This window comes from Sinocyclocheilus rhinocerous, unplaced genomic scaffold, assembly GCF_001515625.1.
Source record: "Sinocyclocheilus rhinocerous isolate Xijiao unplaced genomic scaffold, SAMN03320098_v1.1 scaffold1268, whole genome shotgun sequence".
Taxonomy (NCBI): Eukaryota; Metazoa; Chordata; class Actinopteri; order Cypriniformes; family Cyprinidae; genus Sinocyclocheilus; species Sinocyclocheilus rhinocerous.
The window spans coordinates 1,943,760-1,959,829 of NW_015664016.1; the positions used below are offsets into that span (position 1 = coordinate 1,943,760).

General features: G+C 36.3%; 3 protein-coding genes and 1 pseudogene across 4 annotated transcripts in view; 1 reads left to right on the forward strand and 3 right to left on the reverse strand.

Moving 5' to 3' along the window:
- Positions 1-334: 334 nt before the first annotated feature.
- On the reverse strand, positions 335-3,756 carry ankef1b (ankyrin repeat and EF-hand domain containing 1b). Its single transcript, XM_016539665.1, has 5 exons — positions 3,563-3,756; positions 2,596-2,745; positions 2,392-2,515; positions 531-1,374; positions 335-437 (listed from the first exon to the last, which is right to left on the reverse strand). The coding sequence occupies exons 1-5, from the start codon at positions 3,707-3,709 to the stop codon at positions 335-337; spliced, it is 1,368 nt and encodes a 455-aa protein (XP_016395151.1). The 5' UTR covers positions 3,710-3,756.
- A 193-nt stretch (positions 3,757-3,949) lies between these two features.
- LOC107729235 (ankyrin repeat and EF-hand domain-containing protein 1 pseudogene) lies at positions 3,950-4,550 on the reverse strand (annotated as a pseudogene).
- Positions 4,551-4,596: 46 nt separating this feature from the next.
- On the forward strand, positions 4,597-10,645 carry LOC107729261 (ketohexokinase-like). Of its 2 annotated transcripts, XM_016539706.1 has the most exons (8): positions 4,599-4,831; positions 4,996-5,112; positions 6,345-6,479; positions 8,081-8,153; positions 8,320-8,466; positions 9,826-9,914; positions 10,061-10,218; positions 10,311-10,645. In XM_016539706.1, the coding sequence occupies exons 1-8, from the start codon at positions 4,740-4,742 to the stop codon at positions 10,397-10,399; spliced, it is 900 nt and encodes a 299-aa protein (XP_016395192.1). In that variant the 5' UTR covers positions 4,599-4,739; the 3' UTR covers positions 10,400-10,645. The 2 variants fall into 2 exon arrangements, with proteins under 2 accessions (XP_016395193.1, XP_016395192.1); XM_016539707.1 differs by lacking the exon at positions 6,345-6,479 and having other exon boundaries at positions 4,597-4,831.
- A 2,003-nt stretch (positions 10,646-12,648) lies between these two features.
- LOC107729260 (EMILIN-1-like) overlaps positions 12,649-16,070 on the reverse strand; it is a 36,154-nt gene continuing 32,732 nt past the window's right edge. Inside the window, exons 8-9 of the mRNA XM_016539705.1 lie at positions 15,181-15,315; positions 12,649-15,069 (exon numbers count right to left, since the gene is read on the reverse strand). Of these exons, the coding sequence (XP_016395191.1) occupies positions 14,747-15,069; positions 15,181-15,315 (458 nt within the window). The 3' untranslated portion in view covers positions 12,649-14,746. The remainder of the gene's footprint in view (positions 15,070-15,180; positions 15,316-16,070) is intronic.

Genomic DNA, 16,070 nt, shown 5'->3' on the forward strand with positions numbered 1-16,070 from the left:
AACACATAAATATTTAATTGTTTTTGAAATAAATGAAGAAAAATATACAAAAAGTAGATGTGGACATAGACTACTGTTACAAAAGTTTTCTATTTCAAATACAATTTTAACTTTCTATTCATCAAAGAATCCTGAAAAAAAATGTATCATGGTTTCCACAAAATTAAGCAGCACAACTGGTTTCAACATTAATGATAATAATGTTTCTTAAGCACCAAATAAGCATATTAGATTTCTGAAGGATCATGTGACACTGAAGACTAGATTAAAGGCAGCTGAAAATTAAGTTTTTGTCCTATCACAGGAATAAATTACATTTAAAAAAATATTTACATTAAATATATTGCACCAGCATGATGGTAATGTCTACATGACCTGCATGGCAAGCATGGTGGAGGGGCGTCCAGTTAAACTGGTCAACTGCATTGACATCAGCCCTACAGAGTCACAGAAACAAAATGTTTTTTTAAATTACACAGTCTAATGGTCCTCCAATTACATAAAATCTGTAGTTTTCTTAGTAGCATTACCTCAGTAAAATGAGGAATTTAGCTACTTGGTAGTTGCCACAGCTGCACGCTGTCATGAGTGGCGTCTTAAAGAACTGATCCTTGACATCAACAGGCACTTGTTGGGTAAACGCCAGGCTGAGAGATTCTAGATCTCCAGTCTTCACACAGTAATGGATGTTGGTATAGGTCTTTTCAGACTCATCGATATACCAAGCCGAGTCATTCTCAATGGGGTGAATTGGTGGCCGGTCTGGGTTGAAACGGTTGGTGTCAGTGAATGGCTGGTAGTTCTCGATCATGTAGTAAGGTAGTCCACTGTCCTCTCTTATCGAGATCTGCTCAGGTGGCATTATGCATATGGGCAATGATGAGGCAGATTTGCCACTCTTCTTTTCCTTGCCACCCTTTTTCTTCTTAGCCTGCTTCGGAGCGTAGGATGAGATGACAAAGGCCTTCTGGAGGTACTTGAGGCCTTTAAAAAAGTCATTTACGTTGACGACACTTTCACGCTTTTTGTCATGTTCCAGGATGATCCTTTGTAGGTTCTCATTACTTACAGGAGCTTGATGCGCTTGAAGCGCTTGAAGCGAAGACACAAAATTCTCCACAGAAACGTTTTCAACAGGTTTGTCGAGTCCCTCAGCAGTTTCAAAGGCTTTGCGCAAGGTTGTCTCATGTTCACAGGACCAGTCGTGAAGGGTGACGGCCCAGAGTTCATTGGGGTTTACGGCATCGGGCGCAGATAGCTTCACATGCCTTTTCTCTGCTTTCTTGAGCTCCTTCAGGGCAGCTTTGTGGCCATTGCTTTTAGCGACTTGGCTTGGAAGTTGACCATCCAGATTCTTCAGTTTAGGATTACATCCTGTTGTAGACAATAGACAGTACTGCTATGAATAAAGGTGCGGCCACATTTACCATTGTTCTGCAAAATTTTGTGGACAAAATCCAGCCATTCCAATAGAAATTTGCGCAAAGTTTCCAAAGAAAATTTCGCTCATGTTCAAATTGGTCAAATTGCTTGACTTGAAAGTGTGTGAGCTGAGTTTCATACAACTCTATTTTTTGACATTTTTTGCACAGGAAATCTCATGGAAATTTCACAAATATGGCTGCACTTTAAAGCAGTAGAGTATTTTTAGTATTTTTTTAACAAATGAGCAGTGTTCTGATGTTTAATTTGCAGAATTGGTAGTCATCATTGTTGGGTAAACTTCTGTAGTGGTGAACGGAAACTACAACAAATATAATTTTCGCATTCCCATTTGTCCCAATAGCAAAAGTAAAACTCTCTGTGTTTCTATGATTTTCCAAAATAAGTAAAAAAAAAAAAAAATATTGAGAAAGATTTTGTCAAATTTTCTATCACTCCCTCAGCTGTTGTATTAGAAAAAGTCACTCAGCAGCAATAAACAGGTAATAAAACTCAAAGTACAGTTTTGTTAATGTGCATTCAATGTACATATTTTTAAAAAGTAGACATTACAACATTTCAAATGCATTAGCACAGTCTGTGAAAAGTCAAATCAAGTTACGTTTATTTTTATACCGCTTTTTTCAATAGAAATTGTTTCAAAGCAGTTTTAAACAGGAAAGCAACAGAATTAATGATGCACACTTCAAAAATGAGGCAAATCCAAATTCTGCTATAAAGCAGCTGTAGCAGACAATAGTGTCATTATTCAACTCCAGTGAGTTCAGTGTTGGTTCAGTTCAGTTCAATACCTGTGTAAAGTTCATTAGGAAACAAGTTCAATTCACTGATAAGCAGCTCTACTGAAGACAGTAGTGTGTTGTTATTCAGCTTGAATCAGGTCAATGTTTATTTAATTTAGTCAGTAATTGTTTTTGGGAAAATGGAAAGACATTAGACCCAGCCTACCTCTTTGGGCCAGGAATCTACAGCACTCACTAAAGCCACCAGCAGCAGCGAAGTGCAGTGGTGTGTTACCCTTTGTCGAGCTGATACCCAAGTCAGCAGAGTATGCAGAGAGCACCTGTAAAACCTGTATAAAGCAGAGACAGTAATACTCTCCAAAGTGAAACAAAGGTGAATTTTGTGCTATTCAGAATGCCATGGCATAACCTCAAGGAAACCTCCTTCTGCGGCAAAGTGGGTAGCACATCGTCCTTCCTGATCAATCATGTCAGGATTCCCTCCTTTTTGTAAAATGGCTCTGACAAGCTTCACAGCACCAGCCTTAGATGCCTCCATGAGCGCAGAGCATCGTGTCACCTTTGGAGAGCCAAAACATAACAAATATACTGATTCAACTCCATCAAAATCCACATTTTCATGCTGACCTATTAAGCAGACTGTATCATATTTTATATGGAAATTTCTAAAGACTCCAAATTATCAATATGATCAAAACTTTGCTGAAAATACATAACGTTTGTCATCTGATCAATAGTTACTACCTTTTTTAGCAATTAAAAGGCCTTTTAGTATTATTCAAAAAAACATAAAGTCTTTTTGCTCTGAAATCTTTATTGATTTAAATGTAAGAATAACCTTACATTGTTAGCGATATTTCAAAATAATGTTAAAATGTGTTTATCAAATATGATATATTAGGCTTTTGGGGAACATTTATTTTTCATCTCTCAATCATCATTGTATTGCATTGCATTATATGTTTTGCCCCCCCCACCATCTTACTAAGACAAATTATTGAGAGAGTGACAATTAATATTTATATGCATTTTATGTAAGTAGCCTGCGACACTGTTATAAAGAACTCATTGATCTACATTACAAGCTATGAAGCTATGTTTGGCCATATAAATAATACTTTTTGGCCATTCGCAACTGCACAATATTGCTCAGTTTGAACCTCTAAATAAAGTTTAGGTGTTTTTTTTGTCCTAATATGAGCTCCATATTATCACTATATCATACTATATGAGCTATAAAAGTAATTGTAATATTATATCTTTGTAAAAGAGATCTTTGAATCATCTATGCATACAATTTTTTATTCTTGTTGGGTCAAACATATAAGGGAACATTAATCTGATTCTGAGCTATGATTTGAGGACAGATCTCAAACCTGATTTACTGCATTTGGATCAGCTCCTTTCTCCAGAATGTTTATGCACAGATCTTCACAGTCCATTGCATTCTCACAGGCGAACACAAACAGTGGCTTCCCCGAGTTAGAAACATTGTTGACATTTGTATTGCAGCTGAGCGCCATCTGCAGGCAGAGAGCATGTTCTTTAGCTGGAGAGATGCAGTAGAACAGAACCCCTAAACATGAAGAGTATGATTAGTAAAAGCAATAGATTTAACCGAGGAAATGACAATAAATATTATATAAAAGAATAAGAAAAAAAACATAGCCTTATCTTTTTCACCTAACGTTATACAATAATTTGAATGTCTCGGTTATATACTTTTAGACTTCAACAGGTAAATAAATTGTCAACAATTTCGATTAAAATGGTAGAGTATATAAAAAGATGTTCTTACCTTTTCCCTCTTCATCTGTGAGATTCACATTTGCATGATTTGTGATCAAAAGATACACAATATTGAAGTAGCCCAACTGTGCAGCCAGCATCAGTGGTGTGCGGCCCTTCTTGTCCTGTATGTCAGGATGGGCTCCCAGTGACAGAAGGAACCGTGCCAAGTCTTCATCACGGTCCAGAGAGGCCTGGAACAAGGCACCGAGTCCCTGTTTGGGTTCGGTCAGATTGAGCAGATTGGATACACCCACGTCGACCATCTTATTTATCTGCGGTTTGTTCTTCTCCCGTACATATTGCAGGAGTTTATAGATCTGGAGGACCTCAAGGTTGCCTTCCGCCACCCAGTTTACCACACTTGCTGAAGTCTCCTCCATTCTCTTATCTTCGTGTTTACCTAGTCTTCAAAACTAATAAATCATATTAAAAACATGGCAGTGGGCCAACTGAAAGCCTGCCAGATCATGTGTACATTCAAATATTTAGAGACGATTAACAACAAATGCATTTTAGAACTTACTACAAAACGTAACGGACAGCACAGTTTCGGCTGCACTCGGTAAAAATCGGGAATCGTCGTGCTCAGCTCGCGCTGACACTTTCGGCCACACTCGGTAAAAGCCGTTAGACTTCGTGTCCATGTTTACGCTCTCCCAATCACTGAAAGATAAACGTTCTCCCGTTCCTGTACGGAACAGTGTAACGTCATGACCTTTCGTCTCATGTCCATAGTTCAGGATTTCGTTCTGCAGGAAGAATATGGGAGACAAAAAGATACTCAGCATTGGTTTGGTGTGTCTGGATATCATAAATGTTGTGGATAAATATCCGGAAGAAGATACTGATACCAGGTGAGAAATTCTGATAATGTTGTATAATTGCAAATCATTTCTTGATGCACTTTTTGCGTTAGCGTTCCGAAAGCATAACCAGTCTGACCATAAAGAGCATTCTGCTATACTGTAGTTAATGTTGCATCACAGGTGTTATGAAATAACGTGCAACTGATTGGTAGGTGTTTGTCTCAGAGATGGCAGAGGGGAGGAAATGCATCAAACACGTGCACAGTTTTGTCTCTGCTTGGGGCCCCGTGTGCATTTATGGGGTCTTTGGCTCCTGGACCAGTAGCTGAGTAAGTGTTTTCTACCTACTATTATGCAACAACATTTTCAGAGTAGGCTATTATGTACATTTTATATGTACATGCATGATTATTAGGAGTTCCTTATTTTCAGCAATGCTGTGTATTTAATCAAAATACAACAAAAACAGTCATATTGAAAAATATTGTTACAATTTAATAGAAATTTTTTTTTTCTATTATTATTTATTATTCTATGTTATTGTATGTATTGTAATTTATTCCCATGATGGCAAAGCTGAATTTCATCATTACTCCACTGTTCAGTGTAACATGATCCTTCAAAATTCATTAAAATATGCTGATTTGGCACTTAAGAAACATTTATTATCAATGTTGAAAACAGTTGCACTATTTAATATTTTTTGCCAAAACCATCATTTTTTCAGAATTCTTTGAATCTTGCATATATTTGGAAAAGAAATATTTTGTAACATTATAAACATATTTACTGTAACTTATGATCAATTTAATGCATCTTTGCTAAATAAAAGTATTAATTTGTTTGAAAAGAATCCTACTTTTCCCAGACTTTTGAATGGTAGTGCATCACAGTTTCCCCAAAATATAATGTAGCTCAACTGTTTTCAACATTGATAATAATAAGAAATGTCCTGAGCATCAAATCATCATATTAGAATGATTTCTGAAGGGTCATGTGACACTGAAGACAGTATACTGGATGCATTGTCATCTATTCTTACTCCTGCAACTTATATCAGCAGAAATACACTTTCCTGTCCCTCACACAACTTTAGTTTATATACACTGCACACTTACATTCTGTATGCAGATACTTTTCCTTGCTAATTTGTTCTTCTAGCTTCATCTTGAATGACTTTCAAATGTACAAGATTGACATCGCTCTTCTTCTGGAGCATGCTGAATGCTCCTTTCCAGCTTCTGTAGTAATCAGCAGTGTTATGACAGCAAGCCATACTATTTTGCATATGAACAGGTTTGTGTGCGAGTTTGTGTGTACTGTAAGTACTATGAAGCTCTTTCCTCACAGGATGGCTGTCGCAGCAGATCACATCAAAACAACAAGTAAAAGTATACTAACTGCTCAAAGTGGTAATGCTTTTTCCCTTTAAAGGGTGCACTAAAGGTGCATGGTTCAAAGTTCAGTCTGGCACGCTTTGTGAGCCTGTTATATGTTTCCTGCTCAAATCACTCAGTAGTGCATATGGGTCACTGCAATACCTCTCTGTTTGCTGCACTAGTTTCATCGTGGGGGATTTTGCACGGCGTGGGGTGGACATATCTGGTGTGGCTTGGCAGCAGTGGGGTGAAACCCCGTGTGCCTGTTGTGTGGTGTGTCCCACCAATGGCTCTCGCACTGTCGTGCTCTCGGACACGTAAGAGTAGCATCCAAAGTCACAATAATCATAACATAGCCAAAGTTAGATGGGTACCTGGTAAATTACATTTTTCCCATTCTCAAACATAATCTAAGAAATTCTTTCCGCAATGGCACTGCTGTAATTGACAGTAATTTAGACTTAAAGTAGCTGCCATTAACAAATCATGACAATTTGACATTGCATGCATTAATTTGAGTGCTTATTTTCAGTTAATTTATGTTTTACAATTAAATGTCTGTTTTATACAAGATTATTTTCTTTAATCGTTTAAAAACAACACACAACAGCACACAATGTCAAAGCTTACTAACTAACTAGCTAACTTCTTCCACGGCTTTCTGAATTACGTGATTCTGACAGATCAGTTGCTACATTCTATGGCCAAATATTGTATATGTAATGTGTATATAATAACCACTAAACTATATAAATGAATTATATGAAATTATAATGAAGCTCCCATCATTATGTAAATTTATTTGGTAAGCAGCCGTGTAATAAGTTGCATAATGTCCAGTCAGCCATTCAGTCAGCTTGTTTCTAAAAAATAAAAAAGGTCATGGTGACTTGTTATCTCACAGTTTTGCCTTTTTTCCTCAGAATTGAAAAATATAAAGATCTCAATTAAAGATATAAACATCTTGCAATTCTGACTTTGTATGTAAACTCACGACTTTATAGATATAAACTCACAATTCTGAAAAGAAAAGTTTGAATTGTGAGATAAACTAGCAGTTGTGAGAAAAAGTTGCAATTAGCTTTTTATTTTTAGTTCTGTGGAAACAAAAAAAAAACAGAATTGTGATTCAGAATTCAGAAAAAAGTCAGAATTCTGAGGAAAGAAATCTGAAGGGCGATATATAAATTCTGAGATGTAAAATCAGAATTCGTGAGTCTGAAAAATAATTAATATTTTCCAATTCTGATTTTTTTCTCAGAATTATGAGTTTATATCTCAATATTTTGAGTTTTTTTTTCTTAAGATTTGTGAAGATAAAAATCTGAATTGTGAGATAAAAAGTCAATTACATTTTTTAGTCTTTTATCCTGTGACAGAAACGGCTCCCATAAAGTCCTGATCGCCCGTTTAAGGTTTATTTTTGTGGTTAAGACTGGCTGAATGTACATTGTCCTCACTTTCAATTGCTTTGTTTGTAGCAAACTAATACATAAAAAACACTTATTTTCACCTAGGTCTTGAATAATATTTCTAGTCTCTAAAACCTGTTTTGAGAACTTCCACATTTTTTCCCTCTTTGCTGAGAAGCAGACTTTGGTTTATAATCACAATTATCTTGTAATCACAGCCCAAAGCTGACTATTTGTCTGTACTGATGACTGTTATCAAATGCTTTACTGTATACAAACTGACAGGCATCCGGTCTAAGGCAATAATCTAGGGTTTTTCCACTATACAGACCTTTCTCTGATTCAGTTTGTGACTGTAAACAGTTTTTTATAATATGATTACAACAGATCATGTCAAAATAATGGATAGTGACCTATCATGTACACAAAGTACAATCATTACTTACTGATTGTTGTAGTTTAAAATACAAGAGAACTTTCATCAGCTATTCTCTCTGTTTAATCAGAAACTTGCCAGATGTTTCTGTAGAAGATTTTTCAAAGGTGGACCTGAGCCAGTACAAGTGGATCCACTGGGAGGTGAGAGTGTCCGCCAAATATCTTTCACTTGCTTCATAGTAACACTCCAAGTTCGCACTAGTCACACTGAAACACTATTTAGTTCATTCTGATCTGTGTTTAATAGCTTTATTCCAGAGAATACAGTAGAGAACTAAAGCTGACTGTTTTATGAATGCATTGTCAGGGCCGTAATGCTGCCGATCAAGTGAAGATGATTGAGAGGGTGAGAGAGTATAACAGCAAACAGGAAGAGAAGAACAGAATCACCATCTCTGTGGAAATCGAGAAGACCAGGGAACCCCTCTACCAGCTCTTCCCTCTTGGTGATTTGGTATGATTTTACTACATTTCAAACAAACTTCACATGAATAAAACACATTATGTTAACATGGATAAACCACAGTCAAATGTTCTTTGTAAACTGGTTTTGGACTGTCAGATCACTCAAAATATTTACATTTCGAACATTTATTTTAAATATTTTATTTAAAATGTATATATTATAATGTATATATACTACCGTTCAAAAGTTTGGGGTCAGTATGATTATTTTATTATTATGATCATTTAAGGAAGCATTAAATTGATCAGAAGTGGCAGTAAAGACGTTTATAATTTTATAAAAGATTTCAATTTCAAATTTTTTAAAATTCAGCTTTGTGACCACAGGAAAAAATTACATTTCAATCATGACAACTCTCGGAACATTTTAGCATGGTGATGGATATGACAATGTTAATGTATTTGGTCTTGGCGGAACAGATCTGCTACGCTGCTGCTGAATTGCTGCTGCTGTTGGTTATTGCTGTAGTTGTAGATTATTGCTGCTGCTGCAAGCAAGTACAGGAACTTGCTACTGCCAATGCATATGGCGATACAGTGCCATAAGTATTTAAGACATGCTGCTGCTGCACAAATAACATGTAAAATAACCCCGTAGCAGATCTATACAGGTGGAGCTGGGGAAGGTGGAGGGTTTCAGAGAACTCTGAAAGCGCGCTGCAGGAATCTCAAGTGAATGCTAGCCAGCCATATAAATGCAAAGCAGTACGCTCATTGCCTGCATATGCAGCATGAACCAATCAGCTTGTGCCAAGTCGTTTAACTCTCTGAATATCATCAGTTACGTTAACACCCCATCAGAATGCGCCATCTAGAGTTTCATGACTGAACTATATATTTAAATAACTACAATGAAAACATTTATTTTAAATTGTAATAATATTGCTTAATATGATTGTTTTTTGTTTGTTTTTTATAAATATATTTAAATAAGACAATTTTAAATATATTTTAAAATGTCAAAATATATGACTTATAAGTAGGTCCTATAACACAATCTGGATTCCACAAATATTTCTCCTTTTTTTTTTTGCTTTGATTTTAAAAAATCTTTAAATAAACAGAGCTGAGAATACTGAACTGGGAGCTGAAGTCCTAATATATCATAAAAACACATTCAACAAAATATTTAATAAATGAACATGCAAGGAGCATACACTCTAAAAAATGCTGGGTTGTTTCAACCCAACTTTGGGTCAAATATGGACTAATGTAAGATTTAAAGGAGCAGTGCATTTAAATTCTGTGGAAATCTGAGTGTGCCGATTATATATGCAGGTCAGCTGATAAGCTTTGAGACATGTTTGTACACTACACAACCGGTTTATCTGTGGCTGCTTTCACTCAGGTCTTTGTTAGTAAGGATGTAGCCCAGCACTTTGGGTTTACCTCAGCCGCTGCTGCATTGAAGGGTTTCTATGGTCGTCTGAGAATGGGGTGAGTCAGTGGTTTAAAACCTCCACTAGATGTCATTAGTGATCCAAAAATTCTGGCCATGTCTATTCGTAATCACTGCTTAAGTGTGTGTTCTTTTGAAATATGAGCTGTTCCATGTGTTTAGATGAGTTTGCTTGTGTGTCTAGAGCTACCCTCATTTGTGCCTGGGCGGAAAAGGGAGCGGATGCCATGGGTCCTGATGGTGTAATCATCCATTCAGATGCATTCCCGCCTGAGAAGCTTGTAGACACACTTGGAGCAGGAGATACGTTCAATGCTTCTGTGATCTATTCCCTTTCAAACGGTAAGGATGTAGGTCTGATTCTGAAACACAAAGAAGTAAGGGGTTATTGTAAGTGGATATAAATCAAGCTGGATCCTTTCTCTTTTCTGCAGGGGGCAGCCTACAGGATGCTCTCACATTTGGCTGCCAGATTGCAGGCAAAAAATGCGGCGTCCACGGATATGATGGAATTTTACACTGAACATGGCGGAGAGGTGCACAGCTGGAATGTAGTACAGACATGAAGCATGCTGATAAACTTAACTAGCGTTGTAAGCCAGTAGTCATTATCAAGGCACGGTGAGGTACTGAAAAATGTTGCTTCACATAGAAAAGACTAATGTATATGCAAAGGATAAGTCTAAATTATGATGGTATAGCCCCTACTGATGTTCTTCTGTATTAGAATTAATAAATTAATTGAAAAAAACAACTTACAACTCTTCACTTCCGCTTAAAAAAAAAAAATAGTAAAATTGCGATATCAGAAAGAAAATAAATTCAACTTTAAGATTTTGTTTTTGTACACTACCAGTCAAATATTTGGAATAATATTTTTTATAAATATTTTTGAAAGAAGTCTTTAATTGTTGCATTTATTTGATCAAAAATACTAAAATATTAATAATATTAAAATATTAAAAATATGAATACTGTGAAATATTATTACAATTTAAAATAACTGTTTTCTTTTTTAATATACTTGTAAGTGTAATTAATGTATTCCTGTGATGGCAAAACTGAATTTTCATCATTATTACTTTAGTCTTCAGTGTCACATGATCCTTCAGAAATCATTCTAATATGCTGATTTGCTGCTCTAGTAGCATTTTTTTATTATTATCAATGTTGAATACAGTGATACACTTTCTTTCAAAAGCTTGGGGTAAGAAATTAATACTGTTATTTATAAAGGATGCATTAAGTTGATCAAAAGTGACAGTGAAAACATAATGCAACAAAAGATTTCTATTTCAAATAAATGCAGTTCTTTTGAATTTTATTCACTTTATATTCACCAAAGTATTAAACAGCAAAAGCGGTTTCAACATTGATAATAAAAATAACTATTATTAATAAGAGCGCCAAATTAATACTTTTTTACTGTACTTTTGATCAAATAAATGCAGCTTTGATGAACATAAGAGACTTTTTACGAACACATTAGTCTAAACTTCTAACCTAAACCTGTACTGAAGAAAAAATATTGTGAGCATACTATCCAACAGTGCTTTGATAATACTTATGAGTTATGAGGAGGAGTTCAGGGATATTGTTCCCTGATTGATACTGAAGTGTTGGCAAGCATCTCTGCAGCAGTAGGGAGCACAGGCCTGTGTGTTTGCACTGTATGCAGAGAAAAAGAGACAGAGGAAGACAGCTGAATATAAGTGAACAGAGATGAAAGACAAACAGGATACATGACATTTTCCCACCCAATCCCATTTAGACACAGCTGGCCAGCACTACACGGATTCTTTTACCACACCCAATGTGCAATAATGACACCCAGTCTGTCTGACAATATCTGTCTGACATTTACTTTGGGGAAAATTATACAAATGGAATTTCTTTAAGCCTACATATAAAAACTTTTTTTTTTTTTTTTGGATATACTGTAAAATGCACTCTTTTCTCAAATTTGTGGAAATACTGTATCACATGCCTAGAAATCTGTAGCAATCACTGACAAATGTAAGAAATTTTGGTGACTGTAGGTAGAGTAGTTCTTACTGTTAAACTTTCCAACTTTAAACATACTTAGCATGAAATTAACCACATGAGCAAAGATTCATCAGTGCACATTATTCCAAAGAAAAAAATGACTTCATAATATTTCATCAAAATGTAAATGTAACTTACTGTACCTCAGAACCAACTTTCCTTTTCAGCCACAAACATGAATACATGAATATGATCCGAGAAGACAAGGAAACCAATAGCCAAATAGCTATTTATTATCATAGGCTATGTAGTAGTTGAAAGTTATGCATGACTTAGTTGTTGCAGTAGTATACAATGGATTTAAAAAAAAAAAAAAAAGCTTGTCCTTTTGGATATGTCGAGATTCTCTCAAGGGGGAAGTTAGGCACCAGTCTCCACATCCTGATCAAAAAGCCTCCTCTAATGTGCATGACATGCCAATGTTGTTTCCTCTCAATCCACTGAAATCTCATGTTCAGCTCATCTCCATTTTGCACTTTGGATGATCCAATCCAATCCTGATGGATAAAATAATGTTTCATCCTAATTACATTGGCAATTCTGTTTAATTTGGAAATATGTTTCATTACAAAACTAAAAGGGTTGAACTTGTGAATACTATCTCATGCTGACTTCATCAAAGAAAAGAAAAAAAAATAGATGTTTGACTTTCCCTACGGACTGTATTTAAAGTTCTTAAAGTTGTAAAAGCAATACAGAAATACAATATGAAGAAATTGAAGAAAAAAAAACAAAACATGAAAACTCCCAATGGTGGCACATATCAGAAAGAGGGCAGAAGGTTCACTTACCAACACTTTGTCTAGACACCAGTGACTTGACAAGCAGAAGGCATTATTCATCATAAACTACATCCCCATATGACTATGGATGGACACCCAGAAATGTTTTTCTTTCCATTAAATCACAAGCCAATCTCTAAATGACTTCTCTGGCTTGCGACATGGAAAATTAAATGCATTGTGCACTCCTCACCTTAATCACAGCGTTTCTGTGCACATGCCTCTAAAAATAATTTTTCAAAACAAACGGCGGGTCTTTTCTATTTGAGAACATGCTTTCAATCACATTTTGCTTTGACAAATGAGCCAGCAACTCCAGAGTATGGACTTTTTCCATGTTGAATAGAGAAGTCACAGACAGTGGTAAAATGGAATTTGAACTGGAATTCTATTCAACATACTCATGGTTCTTGAGTACCAGAACACTCCTCATTGTGTTTGAGACAATGAACAGTAGTCTGCTTAGTGTTTTGAACAATGCCGGCGCTAAATTAAATGGTATGTCTTCCAGTAATCCAATATACCTGACAAAACCCCATAAAACTTAAGTTCAGCAGAGAGTAAAATGTGTAAAATTAAATATCTTTATTTGAAACACACGTGTTGCCAATGTACACATTCAAGGTAACAGGTTAAACTGTGAGAGGGAACTATAAAATCTTAGATCTGGTCTCTTTTACATGTAAATAGATGTTTTAATGCTTACGTTGCTGCCGTAGCTTCCATTTTATGAGCTGGGGAATCTCTTTATAACTAAAAATAATAAATGAAACAGCACATAAAAGATAGCAGCCTTAATTTTCAACATAGCGTTACACAGAGATCTTTTCTCTCAACGTGCTGTGAAATTGCACAAGCATGTTTTAAACAAGAAAAAGCAAAAGCCGCGTAGTTCAAAACTCTTTGGGCTGTCGTACAGTAAACATTCAAGCGAGACCACACAGCAAGAAACGGTTGATGAAGGACACCCTCTGAATCCTCAGCATTGTTATTCTTCAAAGGCACTTTGTTGAACCATATTAAGGACAGACTCTGTTTGATAATAATCTCCATTGAGCGCTCAGGCTGGGAATATGAATATGGAGCGAAATGCAAATAGTCCTCCGCTCCAGTAGAACTGATGTCTTTGTAAACGCTTCAACAGGATCACAAAATGCAGGAGGATGCATGTACAAAAAGCCCTTTTTTGTTGGTTAGATAAGCTGCTGTGGAAACTGTGTGCCTGAGGAACGAAGATTTCATTGCATTCATCTCTTTTCCAGAGGCAGAGTTTGCATGGAAAGCAGTGATGTACATCACTGATTGTAAGGTTGGATAATATATTAAAAGATTCCTGAAATCATTAACTACCAACCACGTATTTAATTAAGTAAAGCGTCTTTGGCAAGAGCAGGATGTTACTCCTGGAAAACTTGGCACTTGCAATATAAAAAATAGAAAGAATCAAAATTAAGGCACATACTGTACTTTTAAAGATCATCCCTTGACTCAAAGCAAAAAAGGAGCACAGGATTTAAACATTCACAGCAAAAATATGAATTTCTTTCATCAAATCTCCCAAATTCCACACCCATCAGCCTAACCTATATAACCCTGACTGTGAGTCAAGCTCTTTGGCAGAAGAGTACTTTTCCGTGCTGTGGCATACATGGGAAGTCGAACAGACCTCACGGTCATCTTCGGTGCATGAGAGATTATTCATAACTCATGCCTGTGATTCATATAAAATGGAAATATCTCAATAAGAACACCGTCAACAATGGTCGCACAAACCTGCAGTAGTATTTGTTACAACACTTCTCCAAAATTTGGGTTAGGATTACATATCAAGGGCAACAGTTCCTCCAATTAAAACTATATTCTCTGTTCAAGGAGTTCATAGGAGGTCTAACAACATCTGTAGATTTGGAAACGATACCGAAGGAAAATCAACGCACAGCACGTGCATCGGCATCCCAGGTGGATAAGCGTCATTTAGAGTGTCTCTTTCTAGCCCCGTCGTTTTGCTGGTCTTCTGATTAGTCTCAGTGCTAATCAGACCACTACACATCTTCATATAGAAGCATACCACTGAAGATAGTTAAAGGCTCCACTGAATGGGCCAGTTTGCCCATAACCAGGTCTATGCAGACTGTGTCGCCCACCTGAAGGGGCAGGATGATGTTGAAGACAGCCAGAGAACCTGGTGTTGGTTTGGCCTCGGCCATGGGTTTGTTTTCCAACCCTTCAGGTTGGTAACCCGCTGAGTCCACCCGAGCCATGCCGTAGTTAGACCTGGAGAGCACGGCTTCAATCTTCTCATTTTTGTGACCGGTCAGGATAGCGCTGAAGAAGTAGCGTCCATCTAGTGGTGCAGTAAAGATGCCTGTATTCAAGAGAAAAAAAGATGGATACAGTTTTCCATGACTCCATCTTTCCTCATTATCTTGGGAAGCAGAAATGCAAATAGACTGTTTATAGTCAGTGCCAAGATTACCTGTTCGTGGATTATAATAGCCTCCTTCATTTACAATGGTCTTGTCAAAAATGATCGTTCCAGATGTAACCATTGGATTTGTGAGAGCTGCTGAGAAGGAAAGACGTGGTATGTTGGCATCTGCACCGGCCAAACCTGAAATGAGAATCACAACAGTTAAATTGTTTTTTTTTTAAAAAGGCCTTTTTGTTTTTAAATTGTTGACATCACCAGTTCCTAATCCTAAATTCATCCCTATATTCTAATATAGACATTCTTTTCACAACCAGTTTTAGTTATCAGCTGCTGGCCTTTGGCTCAACTACTGACCCAGTACTGCCAATAACAACTGAACACATGCCGCAACACTTAAGACAGAAAAATTGCTGACTCCCATGCAAACAGACACTACATTTACATTTAGTCATTTAGCGGACGCTTTTATCCAAAGCAACTTACAAATGAGGACAATGGAAGCAATTCAAAATCAACAAAAGAGCAATGATATGCAAGTGCTATAACAAGTCTCAGTTAGCTTAACGCAGTACAAGTTTTTTTTTTTTAATTATCTAATAAATAAAAAGAAAACAGATAGAATAGAAAAAGAATAGAGAAAGCTAGTGTTAGAGGTTTTTTTTGCTTTTGTTATTTGTATAATAAATAAAAAGAAAACAAATAGATAGAATACAAAAAGATTAGAAAAGCTAGTGTTAGTTTTTTTTTTTTAAAGAAAACAAGCAGTAAATCAACAGAGTACAAGTCTAAACGGGTCAAGTTTTTTTTTTAAAGAATAGAATTAGAATAGAGAGTGCTAGAGTTAGAGGGTCAAAAAAAGATGGAAGAGATGTGTTTTTAGCCGATTCTTGAAGATGGCTAAGGACTCAGCTGCTCGGATTGAGTTGGGCCGGTCA

Excerpts from the sequence above, each read along its gene's own strand:
- ankef1b (XM_016539665.1), bottom strand. The coding sequence starts at position 3,709 with ATGGCGCTCAGCTGCAATACAAATGTCAACAATGTTTCTAACTCGGGG. Across the intron at positions 2,746-3,562 it reads ATCCAAATGCAGTAAATCAG|GTGACACGATGCTCTGCGCT; the intron begins GTTTGAGATCTG and ends GGCTCTCCAAAG. Across the intron at positions 438-530 it reads AAATTCCTCATTTTACTGAG|GGCTGATGTCAATGCAGTTG; the intron begins GTAATGCTACTA and ends GTGACTCTGTAG.
- LOC107729261 (XM_016539706.1), top strand. The coding sequence starts at position 4,740 with ATGGGAGACAAAAAGATACTCAGCATTGGTTTGGTGTGTCTGGATATC. Across the intron at positions 5,113-6,344 it reads GCTCCTGGACCAGTAGCTGA|TTTCATCGTGGGGGATTTTG; the intron begins GTAAGTGTTTTC and ends TTGCTGCACTAG. Across the intron at positions 8,154-8,319 it reads ACAAGTGGATCCACTGGGAG|GGCCGTAATGCTGCCGATCA; the intron begins GTGAGAGTGTCC and ends ATGCATTGTCAG.